Below are 23,258 nucleotides of genomic sequence, written 5' to 3'. Positions count from 1 at the left end.
AGTTGAGGTCCATTTTTGGATCTCTCGTCTGTTCCACTGATCTATGCGTCTGTTTTTGTGCCAGTCCCATACTGCCTTGATGATTACAGCTTTGTAATACAGCTTGAAGTCCAGAATAGTGATGTCATCTGCTTTGGTTATCTTTTTCAACATTCCGTTGGCAATTTGGGGTCTTTTTTGATTCCATACAAATGTTAGGATTATTTGTGCCAGTTCTGTGAAAAAAGTTGATGATATATTGATAGGAATTGCATTGATTATGTAGCTTGCTCTAGGTAGCATGGACATTTTAACAATATTTGTTCTTCTAATCCATGAGCACGGAACGTTTTTCCCTTTCTTTGTGTCTTCCTCAATTTTTTTTCATGAGTATTCTACAATTTTCTGAATACAGATCCTTTGCCTCTTTAGTTAGGTTTATTCTTAGGTATCTTACAGTTTGGGGTGCAATTGAAAATGGGACAATTCCTTAACTTCTCTTTCTTCTGTCTCATTGTTAGTGTAGAGAAATGCAACTGATTCCCGTGCACTGATTTTATATCCTACCACTTTACTGAATTCCTGTATGAGTTCTAGCAGTTTTGGAGTGGAGTCTTTTGGGTTTTCTACACAGAATATCATGTTATCTGCAAAGAGTGAGAGTTTGACTTCCTCTTTGCCAATTCTGATGCCTTTTATTTTTTGTTGTCTGATTGCTAAGGCTAGGACTTTTAGTACTATGTCGAACAGCAGTGGTGAGCCTGGACATCCATGTCCTGTTTCTGACCTTAGCAGAAAAACTTTCAGTTTTTCCCCACTGAGAATGATATTCACTGTGGGCTTTTCATATACAGCTTTTATGATATTGAGGAATGCACCCTCTATCCCTACACTGTAAAGACTTTTGATCAAGAAAGGATGTTGTATTTTGTCAAATGCTTTTTCTGCATCTACTGACAGGACCATATGGTTCTAGCCCTTTCTTTTATTTATGTAGTGTATCACATTGATTGATTTGCAGGTGTTGAACCAACCTTGTAGCCCAGGAATAAATCCCATTAGATCGTAGTAACTAACCCTTTTAATGTACTGTTGGATCCTACTGGCTAGTCTTTTGGTGAGAATTTTTGCATCCATGTTCATCAGGGATATTGGTCAGTACTCCTTTTTGATGGGGTCTTTGTCTGGCTTTGGGATCAAGGTAATGCTGCCCTCAAAGAAGGAGGTTGGAAGTGCACCTTCCATCTCAAGTTTTTGAAACAGCTTCAAAAGAATATGCATTAATTCTTTTTAACTGTTTGGTAGAATTTCTCAGAGAAGCCATCTGGCCCTGCGCTCTTCTTTGTTGAGAAATTTTTGATTACTGCTTCAATTTCCTTGCTGCTTATGGGTCTGCTCAGGTTTTTTATTTCTTCTTGGTTCAGTTTTGGTAGTTTATATGTCTCTAGGAATGCATCCATTTCTCCCAGATTGTCTAATTTCTTGGCATATAGTTGCTCATAATATATTCTTATAATTGTTTGTATTTCCTTAATATTGGTTGTGATCTCGCCTCTTTCATTCATGATTTTATTTATTTGGGTCATTTCTCTTTTCTTTTTATAAGTCTGGCCAGGGATTTATCAATCTTAATAATTCTTTCAAAGAACCAGCTCCTAGGTTTGTTGATCTGTTCTACTGTTCCTTTGAATTCTATTTCATTGATTTCTGTTATAATCTTTATTATTTCTCTTCTGCTGGGCTTAGGCTTTATTTGTTGGTCTTTCTCCAGCTAATTTAGGTGTAAGGTTAGGTTGTATACTTGAGACCTTTCTTGTTTCTTGAGAAAGGTCTGTAGTACTATATACTTCCCTCTTAGAAATATCTTCACTGCATTCTAAGGATTTTGAACAGTTGTGTTTTCATTTTCATTTGTTTCCATGATTTTTTAAAGTCTTCTTTAATTTCCTGGTTGACCCATTCATTCTTTAGTAGGATGCTCTTTAGCCTCCATGTCTTTGAGTTCTTTTCAAATTTCCACTTGTGATTAAGTTCCAGTTTCAAAGCATTGGGTCTGAAAATATGCATGAAATGACCCCTACCTTCCAGTACTAGTTGAGTCCTGATTTGTGACCAGGTATGTGATCTATTCTGGGGAATGTTCCATGAGCACTTGGGAAGAATGTATATTCTGTTGCTTTAAGATGGAGTGTTTTGAATAGATCTGTGAGGTCCATCTGGTCAGTATGCCATTCATAGCCTTGTTTCCTTGTTTATCTTCTATTGGATCATCTGTCCATTACAGTGAGGGGGGACTTAATATCCCCTACTATTATTATTGATGTGTTTCTTTGATTATGTTATTAATTGGATTATATAATTGGCTGCTCCCATGTAGGAGCATGTTAGATCTTCTTGTTGGGTAGACCCTTTAATTATAATATAGCATCCTTCCTCATCTTTTATTACAGTCTTCGGTTTAAACTCTACTTTGCCTGATATAAGGATTGCCACCCCAGCTTTCTTTTGATGTCCACTAGCACAATGAATGACTTTCCAGCCCTCACTTTAAATCTGGAGGTATCTTTGGGTCTAAAATGACTCTCCTGCTGATAACATATCGACAGATCTTGCTTTTTTATCCAACCTGATACCCTGTGTCTTTTGATTGGGGCATTTAGTCCATTTACATTCAGAGTAACCATGGAAAGATATCAAGTTAGCGCCATTGTATTACCTGTAAAGTCACTGTTTCTGTTCCTTTCTGGTCTATGTCACCTTTAAGCTCTCTTGATGTTTAAAGGATCCCCTTTAATATTTCTTGCAGGGCTGGTTTGGTGATCACAAATTCTTTTAGTTTCTGTTTGTCCTGGAAGCTTTTTATCTTTCCTTCTATTTTGAATGACATCCTTGTTGAAAAAATATTCTTGACTGCATGTTCTTCTCATTTAGCACCCTCAATGTATCATTCCAATCCTTTCTGGCCTGCCAGGTCTCTGTGGAAACGTCTGCTGCTCATCTAATGTTTCTACCCTTGTAGGTTATGGACCACTTGTCCACAGCTGTTTTCAGGACATTTTTTTATCTCTGAGATGTGAGAGATTCACTGTTTTATACTGAGGTGTTGATCTATTTGTATTGATTTTGAGGGGGCTTCCCTGCATCTGCTGGACTTGAATGTGTGTTTCCTTCCCCAGATTAGGTAAATTCTCAGCTATAATTTGCTCCAATATACCTTCTGCACCCTCCTCTCTTTCCTCTTCTTCTGGGATCCCAAGTATTCTAATACTATTTTGCTTTATGGTATCACTTATCTCTCAAATTCTCCCCCAAGTGATCCAGTAGTTGTTTATCTCTCTTTTTCACAGCTTATTTATTCTCTAACATTTTGTCTTTTGTATCACTAATTCATCTGCCTCATGTATCCTACCTAAAAAATTTAGCCTCCATTTTTTATTGCATCTCATTAATAGCATTTTTTATTTTTGACTTATTAGATTTTAGGACCCCCCCCACACACACTTTTTTTTTCCAGAAAGGGATTCTCTAGTGTCTTCTATGCTTTTTTCAAGACCAATTAGTAATAATCGTTATTTTGAACTCTAGCTTTGATACCTTACTTATTATATCCATACTGATTAGGTTCTTGACAGTCAGTACTGCTTCTTATTCTCTTTTTTGAGGCGAGTTTTTCTGTCTTGTCATTCCTGCAGAAAGTGTTCACTTTTCTATTTGTAGAATCTAGCAAGTCTTTTCTTAGATCTCTACTTAAGTTTGCAGGTGTTCAGAATGAGGTCTCCCACTTCTCGCCATCTTGGACTCCTCACAAATGTGATCTTTTGATATTGTATAATGGATTGTGTGTCAACATCTAGAAGTTCTCCATAACACGGTGGACCAGTTTTTCCCAAAAGAACAATAACTTATGTCACAAAATCATCTTTGGGTGAAAGATCTAATCAAAGTGTAAGAAACACTAGTGGGGGGGCACCTGGGTGGCTCAGTGGGTTAAAGCCTCTGCCTTTGGCTCAGGTCATGATCCCAGGGTACTGGGATCGAGCCCTGCATCGGGCTCTCTGCTCTGCGGGGGTCCTGCTTCCTCCTCTCTCTCTCTGCCTGCCTCTCTGACTACTTGTGATCGCTGTCAAATGAATAAATAAAATCTTAAAAAAAAAAAAAAGAAATACTAGTGGGTTTTCATGTAACAGGGTACAAGAGATTCATTGACATGGTTTGAGGTCAATCCACATTGCAACCCATCTTTAAGAAACAGCCACTTGTCGAATATCAAAGAAGAATATCCATAATTATCTAAAAAGGCCATTAAAATGTTCCTCCCTTTTCCAACTGTTCATGTACATGAAACTGGTTTTCTTCATACGCTTTAAACAAAACAATATATAGCAACATATGGAATGTAGACACGGACGTGAGCATCCAGCTGTATTTTGGTAAGCCATACATGCAAGAGAGTTGGAAAAGTGTAAAGCAAGTGCAAAAAATGGTTTTCTTTTGCTTTTCAAAGTACAGCAACTTTTCACTAAAAATATTATTTATGTTAACACATAATATCTTTATTACTATTATTTTAACTGAACTGATAAATATTCCTTAAACTTCTCAATTTTGATTTCTATACAGTAAATAGAGATAACATAGTTCACATAAACAAAGGTTGTGTTCTGTCCAAAATAAAAATTTAATCATTTCACCTCCTTGATTAAAATCTTTTAAAACCCCTCTTAGTTTTCAGAATAGGAATCCAATATTGTGCTTAAAATGGCCCATCAAATGTCTGATTTAACAGTATCTTCCAAAAACTTAATATGCAAAACTATTTTACTTCAAGAATTCTAGAAAGTCACTCCTGACACAAGAGTGCACATCTGTGTTCAGGGATGTTCACTACAGAATCACCACAATATCAGAAATATAAAGGGAATCTAAACATGCAACAGTAGAATCTAATTAAACATATCATGGTATAGCCATAGGCAAGTTGCAGAAAAACACATACAGTAGAATCCCAATCTCTAAAAAGGTTGGTAAATATGGGTCTTTTGGGGTATGCCTAGTAAATTTCTGAAATGAAAGACATCAAAATGCGAACAAAAGCGCGTTTAGAAATTAGAAACCTTTTTCTTTGAAGAGTTTAACGGTTTTGCTTTTACATTTAGCACTTCAATAAATGTGAAAATTATTTTGTATGTGATATGAGATAAGAGGCCTAATTTCTTTCTAATTAAACAGCCAATTGCCATAAGACTTATGCTAAATGGTTAATCCTTTCCTTGCAGACTTGAAATGCTACTTTTATCCTATTAAACTCCTTATATACACATGGTACTGATAAAGGAGTACATTCTGTTCCACTAAATTTATTCTGTTCCAGTGTCAGCACCATATACCCTAAATAAGTATGACCATTTATAATATGTTTTGATATTGGGAAGGTCAAATCCCCTACATTATTATTTTTCAAAACATTTTTTGGATGCGTTTGCATTAATATTTCTCTAGATGAACTTAAGAATCAGTGTGTTTAATTTCAAAACTATATAAAATGTATGCATTAGTTTAGGGAAACTTGATATTATTTATTTTTATTATTTATTATTTTTTAAAATTTTATTTATTTATTTGAGAGAAAAAGAGTGAGAGAGAGCATGAGAGAGGAGAAGATCAGAGGGAGAAGCCGACTCCCCAAAGAGCTGGGAGCCCAATGCGGGACTTGATCCTGGAAGTCTGGGATCATGACCTGAGCTGAAGGCAGTTGCTCAAACAACTGAGCCACCCAGGCACCCTATTATTTATTATTCCTTTTTATTAAAGTACAGTTGACACTCGACATTACATTAGTTTCAAGCACACACCATAGTATCTCACAACTCTATGTTATGCCACACTCAGCAGAAGTGTAGCTACCCTCGGTTATCAAAAAAAGGGAACCATGATTTTAATAAAACTGATTCTCTTCATTGAGGATTATGACATGCTTCTATTTATTCTTTTTTCCTGTTCTTCAAGAATAAATTTCTTATTGTTTAGAGCTAAGTTTATACCACGTAGTTCCATTTTTATTATTATCATAGAAACAATATACATTTTCCATTGTATTTTAAGACTGATATTGCTGGCCTTTAAGAAAGCTACTGATTTCTACATACTTAAATCTGGTCACCTTCCAGAAACCAAGTATGGAACTTCATACAGTTCTGGAAGTGAGGTATGGAAACTTCACCTGATTTGGCTTAGGGTCCCGGGTACCAACAAAGGCCATGTGATAAAATAACATAGCTGAAAAGTGCAATGAAATAAAACCAGGCTGTTCTTCATTCACACTGCATTCAGTTCTGGATAAAGAGAGCTGTGAGTGTGTAAGGCACAGAGCCAGAAAGTGTAAGGGAAATGGGCTGGTGGCAATAGGACCACTCATCTCTGTCAGCCTCTATCATCTATCAGAATGTGTAAAAAGGACACCAAATGTCACAGTATTACAAAGTACAAAAGAAAGCAATTGGAATCAACGTTAGAAATATACATTACCTCCTCAGGAACTCCAATTCGCTTGGCTGGGATTCTCTTAAAGAACCCTCCAAATAAGTTTTTTGCCAACGGACCATAGTTTTCAAGAGCAGTCGGGGAATAAATGACTCCCTATGTTTAAGAACAAAAAAGAACAAAATGAAGCCCATAAAATTAAATTTTAAAATCACAAAGACATCAAGGCAACCATCAACCAACACCAACAAAACAGTGGCTTAATAGAAAAGGCAACATTTCTAATATAAATTTTTCTCAATATCATCAAGGAAGTACAGTTAACCACGATTACAAGTGGATTATATGAATGTTCATTTTGTGAACTCTTCTCCCTGAATAACCAGCAAAGCCCTGTATTTTTCCTGAAAAGATGTGTTCTCTAAAAACATAATTCCATGAATAGATCAGAGAGGCACTTAAGTGTGAAAAGGCGGGTGATAGAGGAGTCTATTCTGTTTTCCACGAGGCTTCTCTGATTTGTAACAGAAGCCTGGGCTGTGGTTATGTGAGACATGGAAAATACAATGGTTTCATGGGTTTTCATTATGGTAAAACCACAGATAAAATGTTTGAATCCAATATAAATAAATAAAATTTCAATTGTTTGGGAATTCTTTGATTTGGCTCTTACTAGTTTTCAAGTATGTTCCCGAGACATTTTCTCTTCACTTTGAATCAATCTTTAACTTGAATTAGACCTTAGTTTTTTCTCTCTCTCCTAAAGAAGCATTAATGATACACCAAGAAATAACAACATAATCTGGCAAATATTTGTTCTCTAAAGCAGAGGTTCTCAATCTTCATTGTGCATTTGAATGTCCTAGGTGGCTTTTAAAAATACCAACACCTCAACTCCATAGCAGGGAATCAAGCTTACCTTTCAATATTTTTTAGACGTTTCCTAGATGATTCTAAGATACTGTCAAGACAGAATCATTGGCTTCCTTTCACCTGCTTGACACTCTAGTCGTAAATCTAAGCCTAAGTCTCTCCAATTTTACCTATTTTTAAAAGCCTGTGTTTCCTAGTATGCAGGCATATGAACAAATACCTCCATCAACAATCAAAGTGAATCAGAAAAGCACAACTTGTCAACAACGTTTGTATGGAACGTTTACCTACAGGGGCAACACAGTTGATCCTTACTCCACTGCTAGCCCATTCCACAGCCAAGGACTTGGTGAGGTTGTAAACCCCTGCTCTAGCGGCTCCAGAATGCCTTTAAAAGACAAAGCATAACAATTCCAATCAGCTTCCACTGAATGTTTCTCTCGTTAACTCAAGTGACAGGTATGTCAGTGGCCTGTCAGATCCCCACAGATATGTTCTTATTGAGTCTGTTTTATGGAGTCTTCATCTCAACAGTGGGAAAGGAGTGGGTCTTTTAACATTAAAGCCAAAACACAGATATCTGATAGTCAATTGTGTGTGACCAGCCCACCAAAGGTTCTTCAAAACACCATGACCATAAGAGAAATATTTTGAAGATCTTTTATTATGTAGAAAAATTAACAGATTGGTTATTTTGGGAGTTACAGTGCGGTTATCTTTTAAATCAATTTTAGATGACAAGGCATAAGAAATTCATATTCATACATTGGGCTAAAAATAGTATCAATAGAATTTCTAGACACACCCAAATTTAAGTAAATTTTAATATATTTTCAGATAGAAAGTTCAAAATAGTTAGGTCTGCATCGATATGGGGTCTTATGCACAAGGTACACTGTGGCGTAGAATTTCTAATTATAAGGTCCTTGGCACAAAGTATGTCAGATCTGGGGGCATATCTACATCTCACTAGAGAGAACCTACAGAGCCCAACCTCTTTAGAGAAAACCCATCTCTGTCCCAGTGTTGGCCACAGTAACCTTAGTGGGACTCCAGGCAAAACACAACCACTTTGTCAGAATTATCCAAGCGATCCCATCACCATCAGGTATGGCCACAACTTCTGTTGCTACTGCATCCAGCAGTCTGGGTCTATCTATAGGACATGTTCCCTTGCCCTGCCCCCAATGCTGACAGTGCTACGAGTGGCCCAAAAGCAGCACTCAGCTGGAAGGATAATGGAAATTTCCAGGCTTCTCCACAACACCAGAAGTAACAGGCAGGGGCATGAATAAACATGCTAACGTAGAAATGCAATCAAGCCCTGGCCCTTTTCTGTGAGGGGGACCTAGAGGTGTTTGTCCCCTTGCACTCAATGCCCTGATCACCAGGGCCACCACATGAGGTCCTGCCTCAGCATAGGAAAAGCCTCAGCAGTTATGTTGACCCCCTGAAAAAGAAGCAAGTGGCAGACGTTCAGAAGCTGGAGTAACGGCCAAAGAGAGACAGCCACTAGAACTGAGAGACAGGTGGAAAACCAGAGACAGAAGTTATTGAATTTCAGCATCTGAACCAGTTTGTTATACATGAGCAAGAGGCAGATGCAGGGCAACAGAATATGCCACTCCAAAATATGACAGTAGGATCTCAGGACATGCCACCCAAAATACACAGCTTTGATAGATTATTTTGAGCTGAAAATAATTTTGGCACTTGAAAAATAGCAAAGGCAGGGAGAAGCTTTCCCTAAACTCCCCTTATCGGCCTAAATATAGACTGGGTTCTACCCAAAGGAGCTCGATTACCATAAATCCCCTCCCCAAGGGGTTTATCATCCAGGGAAGACTGCCTGTGGTCACATTTGTAGAAAGACTAGAAGTTGACATCACACCCAGACACACTCTGTCACAAGCTACCATACCTCCCACCTATTTTTCCAAGGGGCCCACACATCTTTCATAAAAACCATCTGCTCTCCTCTATGAGGCCTCCGTCTTTCCTCCCCTGTCTTTACTAAGATAGTGGTTCAGTCTGAGCTCTAAGCCACTCTTGGAAGCTACTCATTTCTCCCTGGGTATCTCCCGCATACACATGATTTATACCTATGAAGAAAGTTTTTTTTTTGTCTTGTTAATTTGTCTGTTATTGCAGGGGTCTCTACTAAGAACTCAGAAGGGTAGAGGGAAAATTCTCTTTCCTCCCCTACACAGTTTTCTCATGCTTCACAGATGAAGAGAAGGACATTCAGTAGAAACTTAACACAAACATAACAACATGTTGAGATTACATTTCCATACTCAACGATCTACCAGAGAAGGTGACAGAAAAGGGTGTGACGTCAGAAGTGAAACTGCTGAAGGATGTCAAGGGCACAGCAACAGGGGAGCCTGAGGCCCAGCTCTCCATCCTTCCCGGTTAAGGAGAGAAGGATGCAGTCTTCCTCCATGGGATTCAGATCTCCTAAAAGTGATACAAGGACTGAAAGAAGTTACTCTGGATCCCCAAACAGCACATCCTAATCTGCTTCTCTCTGAGGATAAACAACAACAACAAACACCAAAACCCAGAAAAAACTTTGACAACTGTGAAGAAAAAAGCAGAGAGTTCATTCAAATCCAGAGAGACTTATAGTTTATCCAGTCCTGTGCTCTGAAAGACTTGATTCTGGTGGACATTCCTCGGAGGTCAAGGTGGATGAGATGCCTGAATGGGCCATGGGGGTTTGTGAAGATTCCCTTTCCAGGAAGAGAAAGTGGTTCCCATTGGAACAGAGTAGATACTGGACAATTCAGCTTCAGAGTGATGACTACGTCACATAAGTGCTGCCTTAGTCACCGTTCTTCTAATGGAAAACCCAGGAGGGACAGACATTTATTTGGACTATGAGTTGACTGAGATTATATGTTACCATTTACATGACAGGTCTCACCGCTGTTCTTTCAATGACCAATTTTCTGAAGTATGAAGGCCTTGTTTCTGTATCATATATGATTTTAAATCTCTTATAATCTGTACTGGAACAGATTGTGAGTGATAAACTGTCTTGAAGGTTGTCACAATGCCTCACTGTCTTCCTCTAATTTATAAATAAGAAGCAGAAGGATGCATGACTCTCCATGAATATAGCACCAACCAATTTTTTCAATGCTTCTACAACTTAAATAGTTACTACCATAGTTACTACACTCTTTTTCATCAGGCCTCTTTCAATCAGAATAATTATTTTGAGGGAGGAGTAAAGATGGTGGAGTAGGGAGCCCTATTTCAACCGGTCCCCTGAATTGAGCTGGCTATCTACCACATCATTCTGAACACTCAAGAATCAGACTAAGATATAAGAAGATATATCTGGATCTCTACAAACAGCATGTCTGCAGTGGATGGCCTCGAGGTATGAAGTGGGAAGCCGTGATTCTGCAGGCAGATACTGGAAGATAAATGGATGGGGGAGGAAACCTCCACAATTTGTACCAGGAAGGCAAAGGCCTCCTACACTGGGGACTGGGCACAGACTCACAGATTGGTAGCCATGGGGAAAGGACTTTAGGGCAGCCTACCAGACTGAAGCCTGGAACTACATGGGTACATGTGTGAACGGGGGTGCAGCTTGCGGTTTTAGAAGCACAAATGGGAGAGAGTCTGGCCCTGGGAGCGAGGGCTGGGAGTGCTGCTGTGCAGCCTGCAATGCAGGATGCTGCAGTTTTTAGCAGCACAGATAGAAAGAGAGACAGTGTGGCCTAGAGAGCTCAGTGAAGAGCAGACTGCAATCTCATTGTTCTGGGACAAAGGTTTGGATATGGTCACTTCTGTTCAGATTCTCAGAAGAGACGCATAAAGCCACCAGAGAACCAAAGCCCGTCTCTCGCCAAACCAGCTTTCACTGAGCCCATCTCCCTCCCCCCACAGGGGGCAGGACAACTCTGCCCAAACAGGGTTGCCTCAGTGACAGTGTGGCAGGCCCCTCCCCCAGAAGACAGGCTGGAAGAACAAGAAACGGACAACCCTAAGTTCCCTATAAAGCAGGTGCATCTTGCTTGGGTTGTGGTCAATAATTTGTACTCTGTACATTCCCTCAACCACCCCTCAACAGAATGACTAAAAGAAGGAACCCCAACAAAGGAAAGAATCAGAGAATATGGCCTCTGCCACAGAACTAATACATATGGATATAACCAAGATGTCAGAAATAGACTTCAGAGTAACAATTACAAGGGGAAATCTAGACTTGAGAAAAATATTAACAACAATATAGAATCGCTTAGGGCAAAAATGAAATCGAATTAGGCAAAGCTTAAAAATGCTATGAATGAAACGCAGTCTAAACTGGATAGTCTGACTGCTGGGGTAAACAAGAAGAATGAATTAGTGAGCTAGAGGATAAGATGATAGAAAAAAAGGAAACTGAGGCAGGATGGGAAAAACAAGTTAAAGCCTAAGGAATCAAACTGAGAGATTAGCGACTCAATGAAACATTCCAATATCAGAATTACTGGGATCCCTGAGGGAGTGGAGAGCGAGCGAGCGAGCGAGAGAGAGATCTAGAAGATATATTTGAGCAAATCGCCTCTGAGAACTTCCCTAATCTGGGGAAGAAAATAAGCATTCACTTCCATGACGCAGAGAGGACCCAAGATCAATGAGAACAGACCAACGCCCCAGCATACAAAAGTAGAATTTGCAAATCCTAGATCCAAGGAAACAATATTGAAAGTAGCAAGGAGGAAGAGATTTCTTATGTACAGAGAGCAGAACATCAAAATAATGTCAGACCTGTCCACAGAGACCTGGCAAGCCAAAAAGGCAAGACATATTCAGGGTACTCAATGAGAAGAACACGAATGCAAGGATACTTTATCCAGCAAGGCTGTCCTTCAGAATGGATGGAGAGACAAAGAGCTTCCAAGAATGGCAGAAACTGAAAGAATATATGACCACAAAGCCAGCCCTATAAGAAATATTAAGGGGGGTTCTATAAAAGGAGAAAAAACACAACAGTGATATAGAACAGGATTGACAGAGGCAATCTAGAGAAAAAAGCTTCACAGGCAATGTGACAATAAAATCATATCTTTTTCAATAATCACTCTTAACATGAATGGCCTATACATTCACATGAAGTGGCACAGGGTTGCAGACGGGATAAAAAGACATGACCCATACCTATGCTCTCTAAAAGAGACTCATTTTGAACATAAAGATATATCAAGATTGAAGGTGAAGGGATAGAGAACCATTTTTCATACCAACAGACCTCAAAAGAAAGCTGGGGTAGCAATTCCCATATCAGAAAAATTAGATTTTAAGCTAAAGACTGTAGTTAGAGACTATATCATTCTTAAAGCGTCAGTCCAACAAGAAGATCTAACAATTGTAAATATTTATGCCCCCAACATGGGAGCAGCCACTACATAAGAGACCTCAACACTCCACTCTCGGCAATAGATCATCTAAGCAGAAAATCAACAAAGAAAGAAGAGCTTTGAATGTCACACTGGACGAGATGGACCTCAGAGATATAGTACAGGACACTTCACCTTAAAATATCAGAATACTTATTCTTCTCAAACACACATGGAGCTTTCTCCAGAATTAATCACATACTGGGAAACAAATCAGATATCAACCAATACCAAAGATTGAGATTATTCCCTGCATATTCTCAGACCATAATGCTTTGCAACTAGAAGTCAAACATAAGAAAAAATTTGGAAGAAATTTAAACACTTGGAAGCTAAAGATCATCCTGCTTAAGAATGTTTACATCAACCAGGAAATCAAAGAAGAACATAAACAATTCGTGGAAACCAATGAGAATGAAAACACATCGGTACAAAACCTACAGGATACTGTAAAGGTGATACTAAGTGGGGAATACATAGCCATCCAAGCCTCACTCAAAAAAATAGAAAAGTCCCATATGCACAAATTAACTTTACACCTTCAGGAACTGGAAAAAGAACAACAAATAAAGCCTAAGCCATGAACGAGAAGAGAAGTAATTAAGATTAGAGCAAACATCAATGAATCAGAAACCAGAAATATAGTAGAGCAGATCAACGAAACGAGAAGCTGGTTCCTTGAAAGAATTAATAAGACTGATAAACCACTGGCCAGACTTATCCAAAAGAAAAGAGAAAGGATCCAAATTAATAAAACCATGAATGAAAGGGGAGAGATCACAACTAACACCAAAGAAACAGAAACAATTATTAGAAATTACTATCAATGACTATATGCCAATAAATTAGGAACCTGGAGGAAATGGATGTCTTCCTGGAAACCTATAAAATACCAAGACTGTAATGGGGAGAAATTGACAACCTGAATAGACCCAATAACCAGTAATGATATTGAAGCAGTGATCAAAAACCTCCAAAAAAATAAGAGTCCAGGGCCCGATGGAGTCCCTGGAGGATTCTACCACACATTCAAAGCAGAAATAATACCTATTCTCCTGAAGCTCTTTCAAAAAATACAAACAGAAGGAAAACTTCCAAACTCATTCTATCAGGCCAGCATTACCTTGATCCCAAAACCAGGCGAAGACCCTATTAAAAGGAGAATTACAGAACAATATTCCTGATGAATATAGATGCCAAAATTCTCAACAAGATCCTACCCATTAGGATCCAACAGTACATTAAAAGGATTATCCATCATAACCAGGTGGGACTTATCCCTGGGATGCAAGGTGGTTCAACGTTCGCAAATCAGTGTGATAGAACACATTAATAAGAGAAAAGATAAGAACGATATAGTCCTCTCAATTGATGTAGAAAAAGTATTTGACAAAGTACAGCAAATCCTTTCCTGAATAAGACTCTTCAGAGTGTAGAGGCAGAAGGAAGATTCCTCAATTTCATAAAAACCATCTATGAAAAGCCCACAGCGAAAATCATTCTTGATGGAGAAAAGCTGAGAGCCCTCCCCTTTAGATCAGGAACATGACGAGGATGTCCACTCAGTTTAGCTCAGACTAAACTACCCTGCAAAGATGTAATAGAAAATAGACTAGCCTTAGACAGGATTAAGAAAAATGTTCCAACACAGCAATATGACTCAACCATATATACAAGATTTCCAGATAGCCTTTTTTTTTTTTTAAGATTTGATTTATTTCTTTGACAGAAAGAGGTAACAAGTAGGCAGAAAGGCAGGCGGTGGGGTGGGGTGGTAGGCTCCTGGCTGAGCAGAGAGCCCGACACAGGGCTGGATCCTAGGACCCTGAGATCATGACCCAAGCCGAAGACAGAGGCTTAACCCACTGAGCCACCCGGGCACCCCACCAGATAGGCTTTCAACAACTCAAAAGATGCTCCACAGAGAATACCATTCCTTGATCAAGAGAACTGTCCAGAAGTTGACAACACACATTTTGGGTCAGGCTCTGGGGAACATGTACTCTCACACTTTGTTGGCTGGAAATACCTAAAAGTATGCATTTACCCATCACCTTCACCCAGCAATCCAACTTCCAGGATGTACCCTGAAGATATAACTCCACAACTATGAAACAAATATGTACAGTGTTATTCACTGCAGAATTATTTGTAATGCAAAATGTGGAAACAATACAAATTTCTAAGTTTGAGATAGTACGTGCATTTGAATAAAGGAATTTGAAAAGAAATCTGTAAGTCCCTCATAGTGGTCTACCAAAAAATTTAATAAAAATAATAATAAATACAGAGAGAAAGAAGGAATGGCTGTTGCAGAAAAGTCATTTTACAGAAGAATATCAGCTAATAAATACAGAAGCAATTATGAAATCAGAAAAATCGACATCTTCCGAATCCTAATGTCTTAAGTGATTCAGGTAAGAATCAACAATGGTTACAAAAATCACAATGGCAAAGAGGATATTCATGCAGTGCCAAAATATCACCCTGCACATTACAGTTTACATATTACTAATAAAGGAAGTCAGGTCATGGTCTTACTTGGTTAACAGGCTATCTCTGGAATGAGAAGGTACAGAGCACTCAACTTTGTATCTTATGCAGTTTTATACATATGTAAAAATTAGCATGCTTTGTTCTTATAACACTAGGATAGGTCTATTTCATAAAAAGAAATATTCTATGTTGGAAAATCTTTAAAAATTTTTAATTAAAAAAAGGGAAGGAATCAGAATTCATCAAATATACAAAAGAAATAAAAATGAAATAGATACAAATTAAATACAAAAAGAATTTTTTGTAAACCAGATTTTTTAACTACTAAAAGTATGGTTTTCAAATAGCTTCCTGGCACACTGTTTTCTCTTTGTTCTATGTGGACTCCCTTTTAGATTATTAAGACTCTACTGAGCCAGGAGGCTAAGTTAGTTCACTGATTGACTTTTTTTTAAAAATCTATTTCCAACATAAAAATTTACCAAATTCACAGTAAGAATCAAACATGTCCAACTCTATTACAGAGTAATAATTTAGCAGTTCTGTCTAAAATTGAAGATATATATTCACAGTATTCAAATCTAAATTAATCTAAATATGTTTCATTTCCACATGTTAACAACAACAACAAAAAATCTCTTCAGACACTGATGACCAGTTAGTGACATCTGGATTAGGGTTACTGGATAAAATAGAGGACAACCAGTTAAATCTGAATTTCAGATAAACAAGAAAATATTTTATCATAAATATGCCCCAAGCAATATTTGGGATAGACATAATATAAAACTTAATGGGGCCTCCTGTTTCTATTTTCTTGGTAAATCTGGCAAGTCTAATATGCGTAGGAATGTTTTGCAAGTACATTTTTGAAGATCAAATAAAGGGCAATGTTAAGTATTGAGATTGAAACTCATTACAGCATTCAGGATTGTGACTTATGAAATCTTCTCCACCCCACTCCCCCCATTCAGAGGACAAAACCCCAAGACATAGGAAAAAAAATATGTATATATATATTAAGTATGCTTACACAAATCCTGGAAATCCATTTCTAGTATGGACAATAATATTGACAATAGATCCTCCGTGCTCTTTCATCCAGGACTTGTAAACTGCAGGAAACAGCCAATGACAATCATATGAAATAGCGTCCTGACTCTCTTCTCACTCACGGTCCCGCCATCTTGCTTGCTATTTAAAAATTTTTAATTTCAGGGTACCTGGGTGGTTCAGTGGGTTAAGCCTCTGCCTTTGGCTCAGCCCTGCATCAGGCTCTCTGCTCAGCAGGGAACCTACTACCCCCTCTCTCTCTGCCTGCCTCTCTGCCTACTTGTGATCTCTCTCCCTGCCAAATAAATAAATAAAATCTTAAAATTTTTTAAAATTTACAATCCCTTTTTAAAAATCCTGACTGAATATAACTTATATATCAAGAAACTCATCCACTTTATGCGTACAATTTAATGATTTTGATAAACATAGAGCCATGTACCACTATCACAATCCAGTTTTAGAACATTCCATCACCCCCAAAAACATTGCTTTGTGCCCATCTGCAGCCAAGCCATCCCCACGCAAACTCTCATCTACTTTCCATTTATATAAATTCGTCTTTTCTGGACATTTCAGATAAATGAAATCACACCATATGGGGTCATTTGTGTCTGGATTCTTTTACTTAGAATAGTATCTGTAAGGTTCACCCACAGAGTAACGTGTCTCAATAGTTAATTTTTATTGCCGAATAATATTCCAGGGAACAGACAGGCCATATTTCATTTGTCTGCTCACCAGAGGATGAACATTTGAATTGTTTCCACTGGCAGGTGATGAAAAATACAAACTGTTGGGTGGACATAGGTTTTTATTTCTCTTGGGTAGATGCTTGGGAATGGAACTGCTGGGTCATATGGCAACTGTATGTTTAACTTTTTAAGGAACTGCCAAACTGTTTTCTGGTGTCGCCACTATTTTACATTTCTACCAGATATGCATGAGGGTTCCAGTTTCTCCAGGCTATTATTGCCCAATTTTTTTTTATTATAACCATTCTAGTGGGTATGAAGTGATATTTCACTGAGGTTTTGATCTGATGTCCCGAATGACTAATGGTGCTGACAATCTTCTGATGTACTTATCAGCCATTCAGTTATTTTCTTTGGTAAAATAGCTATTCAAATATTTTGCTCATTTTTTAATTGGTTTGCTTTCTTAATACTGAATGATAAGAGCTCTTTCTTTGTTCTGGATACAAGTCCTTTATCAGATGTGTGATTTCCTTCAGTCTGGCTTATCTTTTCATTTTATTAATGTTGTCTCTTTAAGTGCAAACATATTTACGTTTGATTAAGTCAAGTTTATCAATCTTTTTTACTTCATACATGTTATTCTAGATGGTGTATCTCAGGACTCTACCTAAGTCAAGGTCATGAAGATTTTGTGCTTTATTAGTTCCACAAGTTACACAATGTTACCAACTACATTTAGGTCTACGGTCCATTTTGTACTTTTGGTTAACTTTTACTTATGGTATGAGGGAAGGGTCTTCTTGCATGTGGATATCCAACTGTCCAGGACCATCGCTGAAAAGACGATCATTTCCCCACAGAATTGCCTTGGCCCCTTGGCAAAAATCGTAAATATAAGGGATTGATCACAACTATAAGGGTTTATTTCTAGACTTTCAAATTTGTCCAAAATATCTATTCTTTTCTCCTTATGCCAGTACCACATTATCTTGAAATCAAGAAGTATAAATCCTCCACCTTTCCAGGTTTGCAAAACTGTTTTGGCTACTCTGAGTCCTTTGCACTTCCACATGTATTTTAGGATCTGCTTGTCATTTTCTGCAAAGGTAATAGGGACTGCATTGAACCTACATACCAATTCGGGAAGAACTACAACATTAACCGTATCAAGTCTCCCAACATATCCCAACTGGGATATGTTTTACAGTTGGTGGCTTCTTAAGGTACAAATAACGCTGTTTCTACTTTCTTAGTAGTATATAAAATGATGGTGCATTTCACCAAAGATACATTGAGTGTATCTTTCACTCAATGAAATACATTATTTATTTTTAGACAACATGATTGTGTAGCTAAACACCTGAAAGACTAATTTCAAAAACTGTTAGATAAACTACAAATTGCTAGATAAAGCTACAAGATGAACTTGAAAAAGTAGTTCTTCCATAAACCAACTATATCCCAGCTGAAAATAATTGGGAAAAGAGCCCATTCAAAATAGCAGGCGTCGGAGTGCCAGGTGGCTCAGTCAGTTAAGCATCTCCCTCCAACTCAGGTTATGATCCCAGGATCCTAGGAATAAGCTCCACATCAGGCTCCCTGCTCAGTGGGGAGCCTGCTTCTCCCTCTGCTTGTGCTCTCTTGCTCTCTGTCAAAAAAATAAAATCTTAAAAAAAAAAAGATAATAAATATAAATAAAATAAAAATAAAAGGTAATAAAATGATAATAAATATAATAAAATACAAATATATTTTATATATCTATATAAATATAAAAAATATGAATAAAATAAAAATAAAAGACAATGAAATTTAAAAAAAAAAAGCTCCCTCTGCTTGTGTTCTCTTGCTCTCTGTCAAAATAATAAAATCTTTAAAACAAGAAAAGAAAGAAAGAAAGAGGTCATGAATAGCCCAAAAAGCTTGGAAATGTAAATAAAGATCTATATGCCATATCAAATATCTAAAAAAAAACACACAAAAAAACTATGAAAAAATAAAACGGTATAAATTTATTTCAATTACCCTACACAGGCTTTCTGCTTTTCTTAAAGAATACTCTATGTTAGAACTCTGAATGCAGGAGCACCTGGGTGGCTCGTCATTAAGTGTCTGCCTTTGGCTCAGGTCATGATCCCAGGGTCCTGAGATCCAGCCCCACATCAGGCTGCCTGCTCAGTGGGAAGTGTGCTTCTCCCTCTCCCATTCCCCCTGTTTGTGCTCCCTCTCTCTGTGTGTCTTTCTCTGTCAAATAAATAAATAAAGTCTTAAAAAAACACACACAAACAAACTCTGAAATCATCTTTGTGTTTTTCCCCTTACACTTCCAGAGCTGTCATGGGAATATTTCTTTAAGAAATGTGAGGTAGTCTCAGATGCCAATCACAAGTCCAGCTTGTTACATTGTGCTTCTGACCAAGGGGCTATAAATCAGAGGTTCCCATGAAACAGCCAGCCACAACGAATGTAAAGCTTTATACTACAGTTAGATGAAGTTGAAAGCTGGAAATGTCTGCAAGATTTTGACATAGAGATGTTAAGAATATAAAGCCTAATCCATATTAGGGTGAAGACCCTTTGGGCTGGAATTCTACCTGTTCTGTGGTTTTCATCACAAAAACATCTTCGATCGTTTTTAACAAAACCTTTGAATTACTCAATGTCAGGGGTTGAATACCATCACCTATGAAATATAACTTTCAATCCAAAGATCTTCATGCATGCTAATTAGTTGTTAGTCAGAAAGGATGTGGACTCCGGCATTTTCCCTGAAGATTTGACAAGTTACAAGAGATTAAACAGATTCATTTCTTTAAAACTAAGTGTGAGAGTTTTGTTTGTTTGTTTGTTTTAATTTCAGGAACAAGTTCGTAGCTATATCTTTGTACAGATTCTTAATAATTTTCTCATGATAAATTCCTAGAAATAAAATTTTAAGATAAACCATTCCCATATTTTACAAATATTGCCAAATGACTATCCAGAAAAGCAGCAATTTACATTTCTGTGTCCTATGCAAGCAAATCAGGGCAGTCAGTACTGCAGACATGGAGTTTCTGAATCCCCAATAATTCTCTTGGAAGATTCTCTATGATCTAGGGGCACCTAGGTGGCTCAGTGGGTTAATCCTCTGCCTTCGGCTTAGGTCATGAACTCAGGGTCCCAGGACTGAGTCTGGTATCGGGCTCCCTACTCAGGGGTAGCCTGCTTCTCCATTTCCACTCCCCCTGCTTATGTGTGCTCTCTCTCTCTCTCTGATAAATAAGTAAAATCTTTAAAGAAAAAAAAAGATTCTCTACAACTTTAAATAAAGACACCTTGCCTTTTTGGGTTATTGGTCATACTCACCTGCTTTGCACATGTAGAAGGTGCCCGTCAGGTTGGTCTCAATCACAGCATGCCATCCCTTTGCACTGATGTGTTCTGCAAGAGACGTGAACTGGCCTCCTCCATTGTTTACCAAAAAATTGATCTTACCGTAAACATCTAAGGTGGATCTGACCAAATTCTCCACCTAAAGAAAAATGTTCAAAGTAAACTGGTTAACAACTTCACTTGCTAGCTGGACTGATAGCTTACTCTGGGAGAAGAACTTGCAGTCTATCGCAGTAAATGGTATCACTACCAGTAGCCGAAATCCAGGTAAAATTAACACTAAGAAATTACTTAAAAGGGGCACCTGTCTGGCTCAGTTGGTATACCATGTGACTCTTGATCTTGGGGTTGTGAGTTTGAGCCCCACGGTGGGTGCAGAAATGACTGATCACTTAAAAATAAGATCTTTAAAAAAAATAAAGAAATGACTTAAAGGGCAAAAGGCACAAAAAGTAATCTCGCTGAGCCCACATCCTTGCTTAGCTTCCTTAAAGATTGTTTCTTTCCTCTCCTCCCCCACGCGGTAATACTCAATATATCATTAGCGAAAGAATCTCTTTTACAGCCTCTGCTTCTAGTTAAACTCCTCTAAGACCTCGACCACAGGAACATCTGAAGCACTAGTTTTAGGAACTGCTACTGTAAATAAAATGAATGAATAAAGGCTATAGACATATTTGCATTACCTCCTCTTCATTGCGGATGTTGCATTTTATGGGAGTGACCTGAGCCTGATTGTTGGGGGGCAGACTGGCCTTCAGTTCCGTTGCAACAGATTTTAATCTATCCAAGTTACGAGATGCAATGACCACATTACACCCTGAAAAGAAAACAGTCAAGAAATAGTAAATATGCTTTCATTGATAAATATGCTTTCACTGGTTGTCTAAATTAAGAAAAAAAAAAACAAAAAAAGTTCAGAAGTTCTTTCATGTGTACCCATTAAGAAAAGGTGAATCAAGGGGTGCCTGGGTGGCTCAGTGGGTTAAAGCCTCTGCCTTCGGCTCAGGTCATGATCCCAGGGTCCTGGGATCCAGCCCCGCATGGGGCTCTCTGCTCACTGGGGAGCCTGCTTCCCCCTCTCTCTATCTGCATGCCTCTCTGCCTACTTGTGATCTGTCAAATAAATAAATAAAGTCTTTTTAAAAAAATGGTGAATCAGGACTTCTGCCTCTGGTTAAAATCAAACATCAATAATGGAGTTTACCCTCCGGACCAATGGAACAAAAAACCTGGTCAAAGTATAATGCAGAACAGCTTTCAGGCACAGGACTTGGGGTAGCATGGCACAGTGATCTATCTCAGAGAGTGGAAACAAACAATGTGAGTCCTATGATCATTCCAGCTTGCTACCTGAAGAGTTTCCCAGGTACAACCCAGGGAGGAGGAAGAGGAACCATTCAGATTCCAGGATGAGATGAAGTTGGGAGTCAAGGTAGGCCAAGAAGGCGCTGGAGATAGTGTTTCTTTCTTTTCTTTTTTTTTTTTTTTTAGATTTTTAAAATTTGACAGACAGATCAGAAATAGGCAGAGAGGCAGGCAGAGAGAGAGGGAGAGAAGCAGCCTTCCCGCTGAACATAGAGCCATATACAGGGCTCGATCCCAGGACTGTTGGATCATGACCTGAGCCAAAGGCAGAGGCTTCAACCCACTGAACCACCCAGGCACCCCGCTGAAGTGTTTCAAACAGGCAAAATCTCATTTGAAAAGCAATGGGTAAGATACTCAGAAGGGTATGGCCTGAGTGGTGAAGCAAAATTACTCTAGATTAACTAGATTAAAGGCTATTCAGGTCAATACTTAACGTATAACAAGTCTCTCTTAAAGTATCAAACTGTTTCCAAAGAACCTAACAACAGAAATAACAACTTCTGGGCTGCAGTTAACACGGAACAAAAGCTCAAGAATATTTATTTATTTATTTTAAAGATTTTATTTATTTGACAAACAGAGATCACAAGTAGGCAGAGAGGCAGAAAGAGAGAGGGACACAAACTCCCTGCCCAGCAGAGAGCCTGATGCAGGATTCGATCCCAGGACCCTGAGATCATGACCTGAGCTGAAGGCAGAGGCTTAACCCACTGAGCCATCCAGGCGCCCCAGAGCTCAAGAATATTTAAATGAATATATAAATAACCAGCATCCAACAAGATAAAATTAAAAATGTTCAGCAGTAATTTTTTTAATTGCAAAGCAGGTAAGTCCAACGCATCATGAGGAGAAAAGTTAATAAAAACAGAAACAGAAATGGCAATGACGTTATCATTAAATAAACCAGTGATAAAGAGAAAAATATGAAAAGTCTTCCCGCGTTTCCTCATTCGGTTCATAGGACGGGTTCATTTTAAACACATCTATAAAGAATTCCACAGCACGTTTCCACAGGTCTCCTTGTTCCCCACCTCGAGCACGTTATCTGTGATTCTAACTGTTCCCTTTAGTGCACAAATAGTGGTTTCATCCTTCAAGGCTTCTGCAGCATTTCTTAGAGACTCTTCCCTTCCCCCCCGCGGTTTCAACGTCTCCTACAGGTACAGCCTCTTGGCTTGGCCAGTCCAGGTCTCCCAGCCCTGCCGCCTACCTCCTGGCTCCAGAAACCCCGTGAGGCCAGTGTGTGTCTCTGCCAACCTCTTGACCTTAGGTAGCCTGACCCTGAGGGGCCCGCTCGCGTACCCAGGTGCAGCAGCTCCGTGGCGATGGCCTTTCCGATACCCGTGGCCCCTCCGGTGACGATGGCCAGTTGGTGCTGCAGCAGGCCCGGCGCCAAACAGCTCCTGCACTCGCCCCAAAAGGCCATGGCGACGGAGAGTCTAAAACCCGAGAGCGCTAAGGTCACTGTCGGGTCGGTCTAGGAAGGGCAACCGTATAGGCACCCTGCCCACGTGACCGCGCGGGCCCCGCCCCG

General features: G+C 38.8%; 1 protein-coding gene across 3 annotated transcripts in view; it reads right to left on the bottom strand.

Moving 5' to 3' along the window:
• The window catches only part of PECR (peroxisomal trans-2-enoyl-CoA reductase), a 33,454-nt gene extending 10,209 nt beyond the window's left edge, over positions 1–23,245 (bottom strand). Inside the window, exons 1-6 of one of the 3 annotated variants that reach the window (XM_059168107.1) lie at positions 22,982–23,245; positions 21,040–21,173; positions 20,327–20,492; positions 16,261–16,342; positions 7,624–7,720; positions 6,505–6,615 (exon numbers count right to left, since the gene is read on the bottom strand). In XM_059168107.1, coding sequence (XP_059024090.1) covers positions 6,505–6,615; positions 7,624–7,720; positions 16,261–16,342; positions 20,327–20,492; positions 21,040–21,173; positions 22,982–23,150 — 759 coding nt within the window. In that variant the 5' untranslated portion in view covers positions 23,151–23,245. Of the gene's footprint in view, positions 1–6,504; positions 6,616–7,623; positions 7,721–16,260; positions 16,343–20,326; positions 20,493–21,039; positions 21,174–22,934 lie in introns of all 3 variants that reach the window. The other 2 variants (XM_059168108.1, XM_059168109.1) reach the window with 2 other exon arrangements.
• Positions 23,246–23,258: the final 13 nt, after the last annotated feature.

Source organism: Mustela lutreola, chromosome 3 (assembly GCF_030435805.1).
Source record: "Mustela lutreola isolate mMusLut2 chromosome 3, mMusLut2.pri, whole genome shotgun sequence".
NCBI classification, from domain to species: Eukaryota; Metazoa; Chordata; class Mammalia; order Carnivora; family Mustelidae; genus Mustela; species Mustela lutreola.
This window is presented reverse-complemented; position numbering and strand designations above follow the sequence as displayed.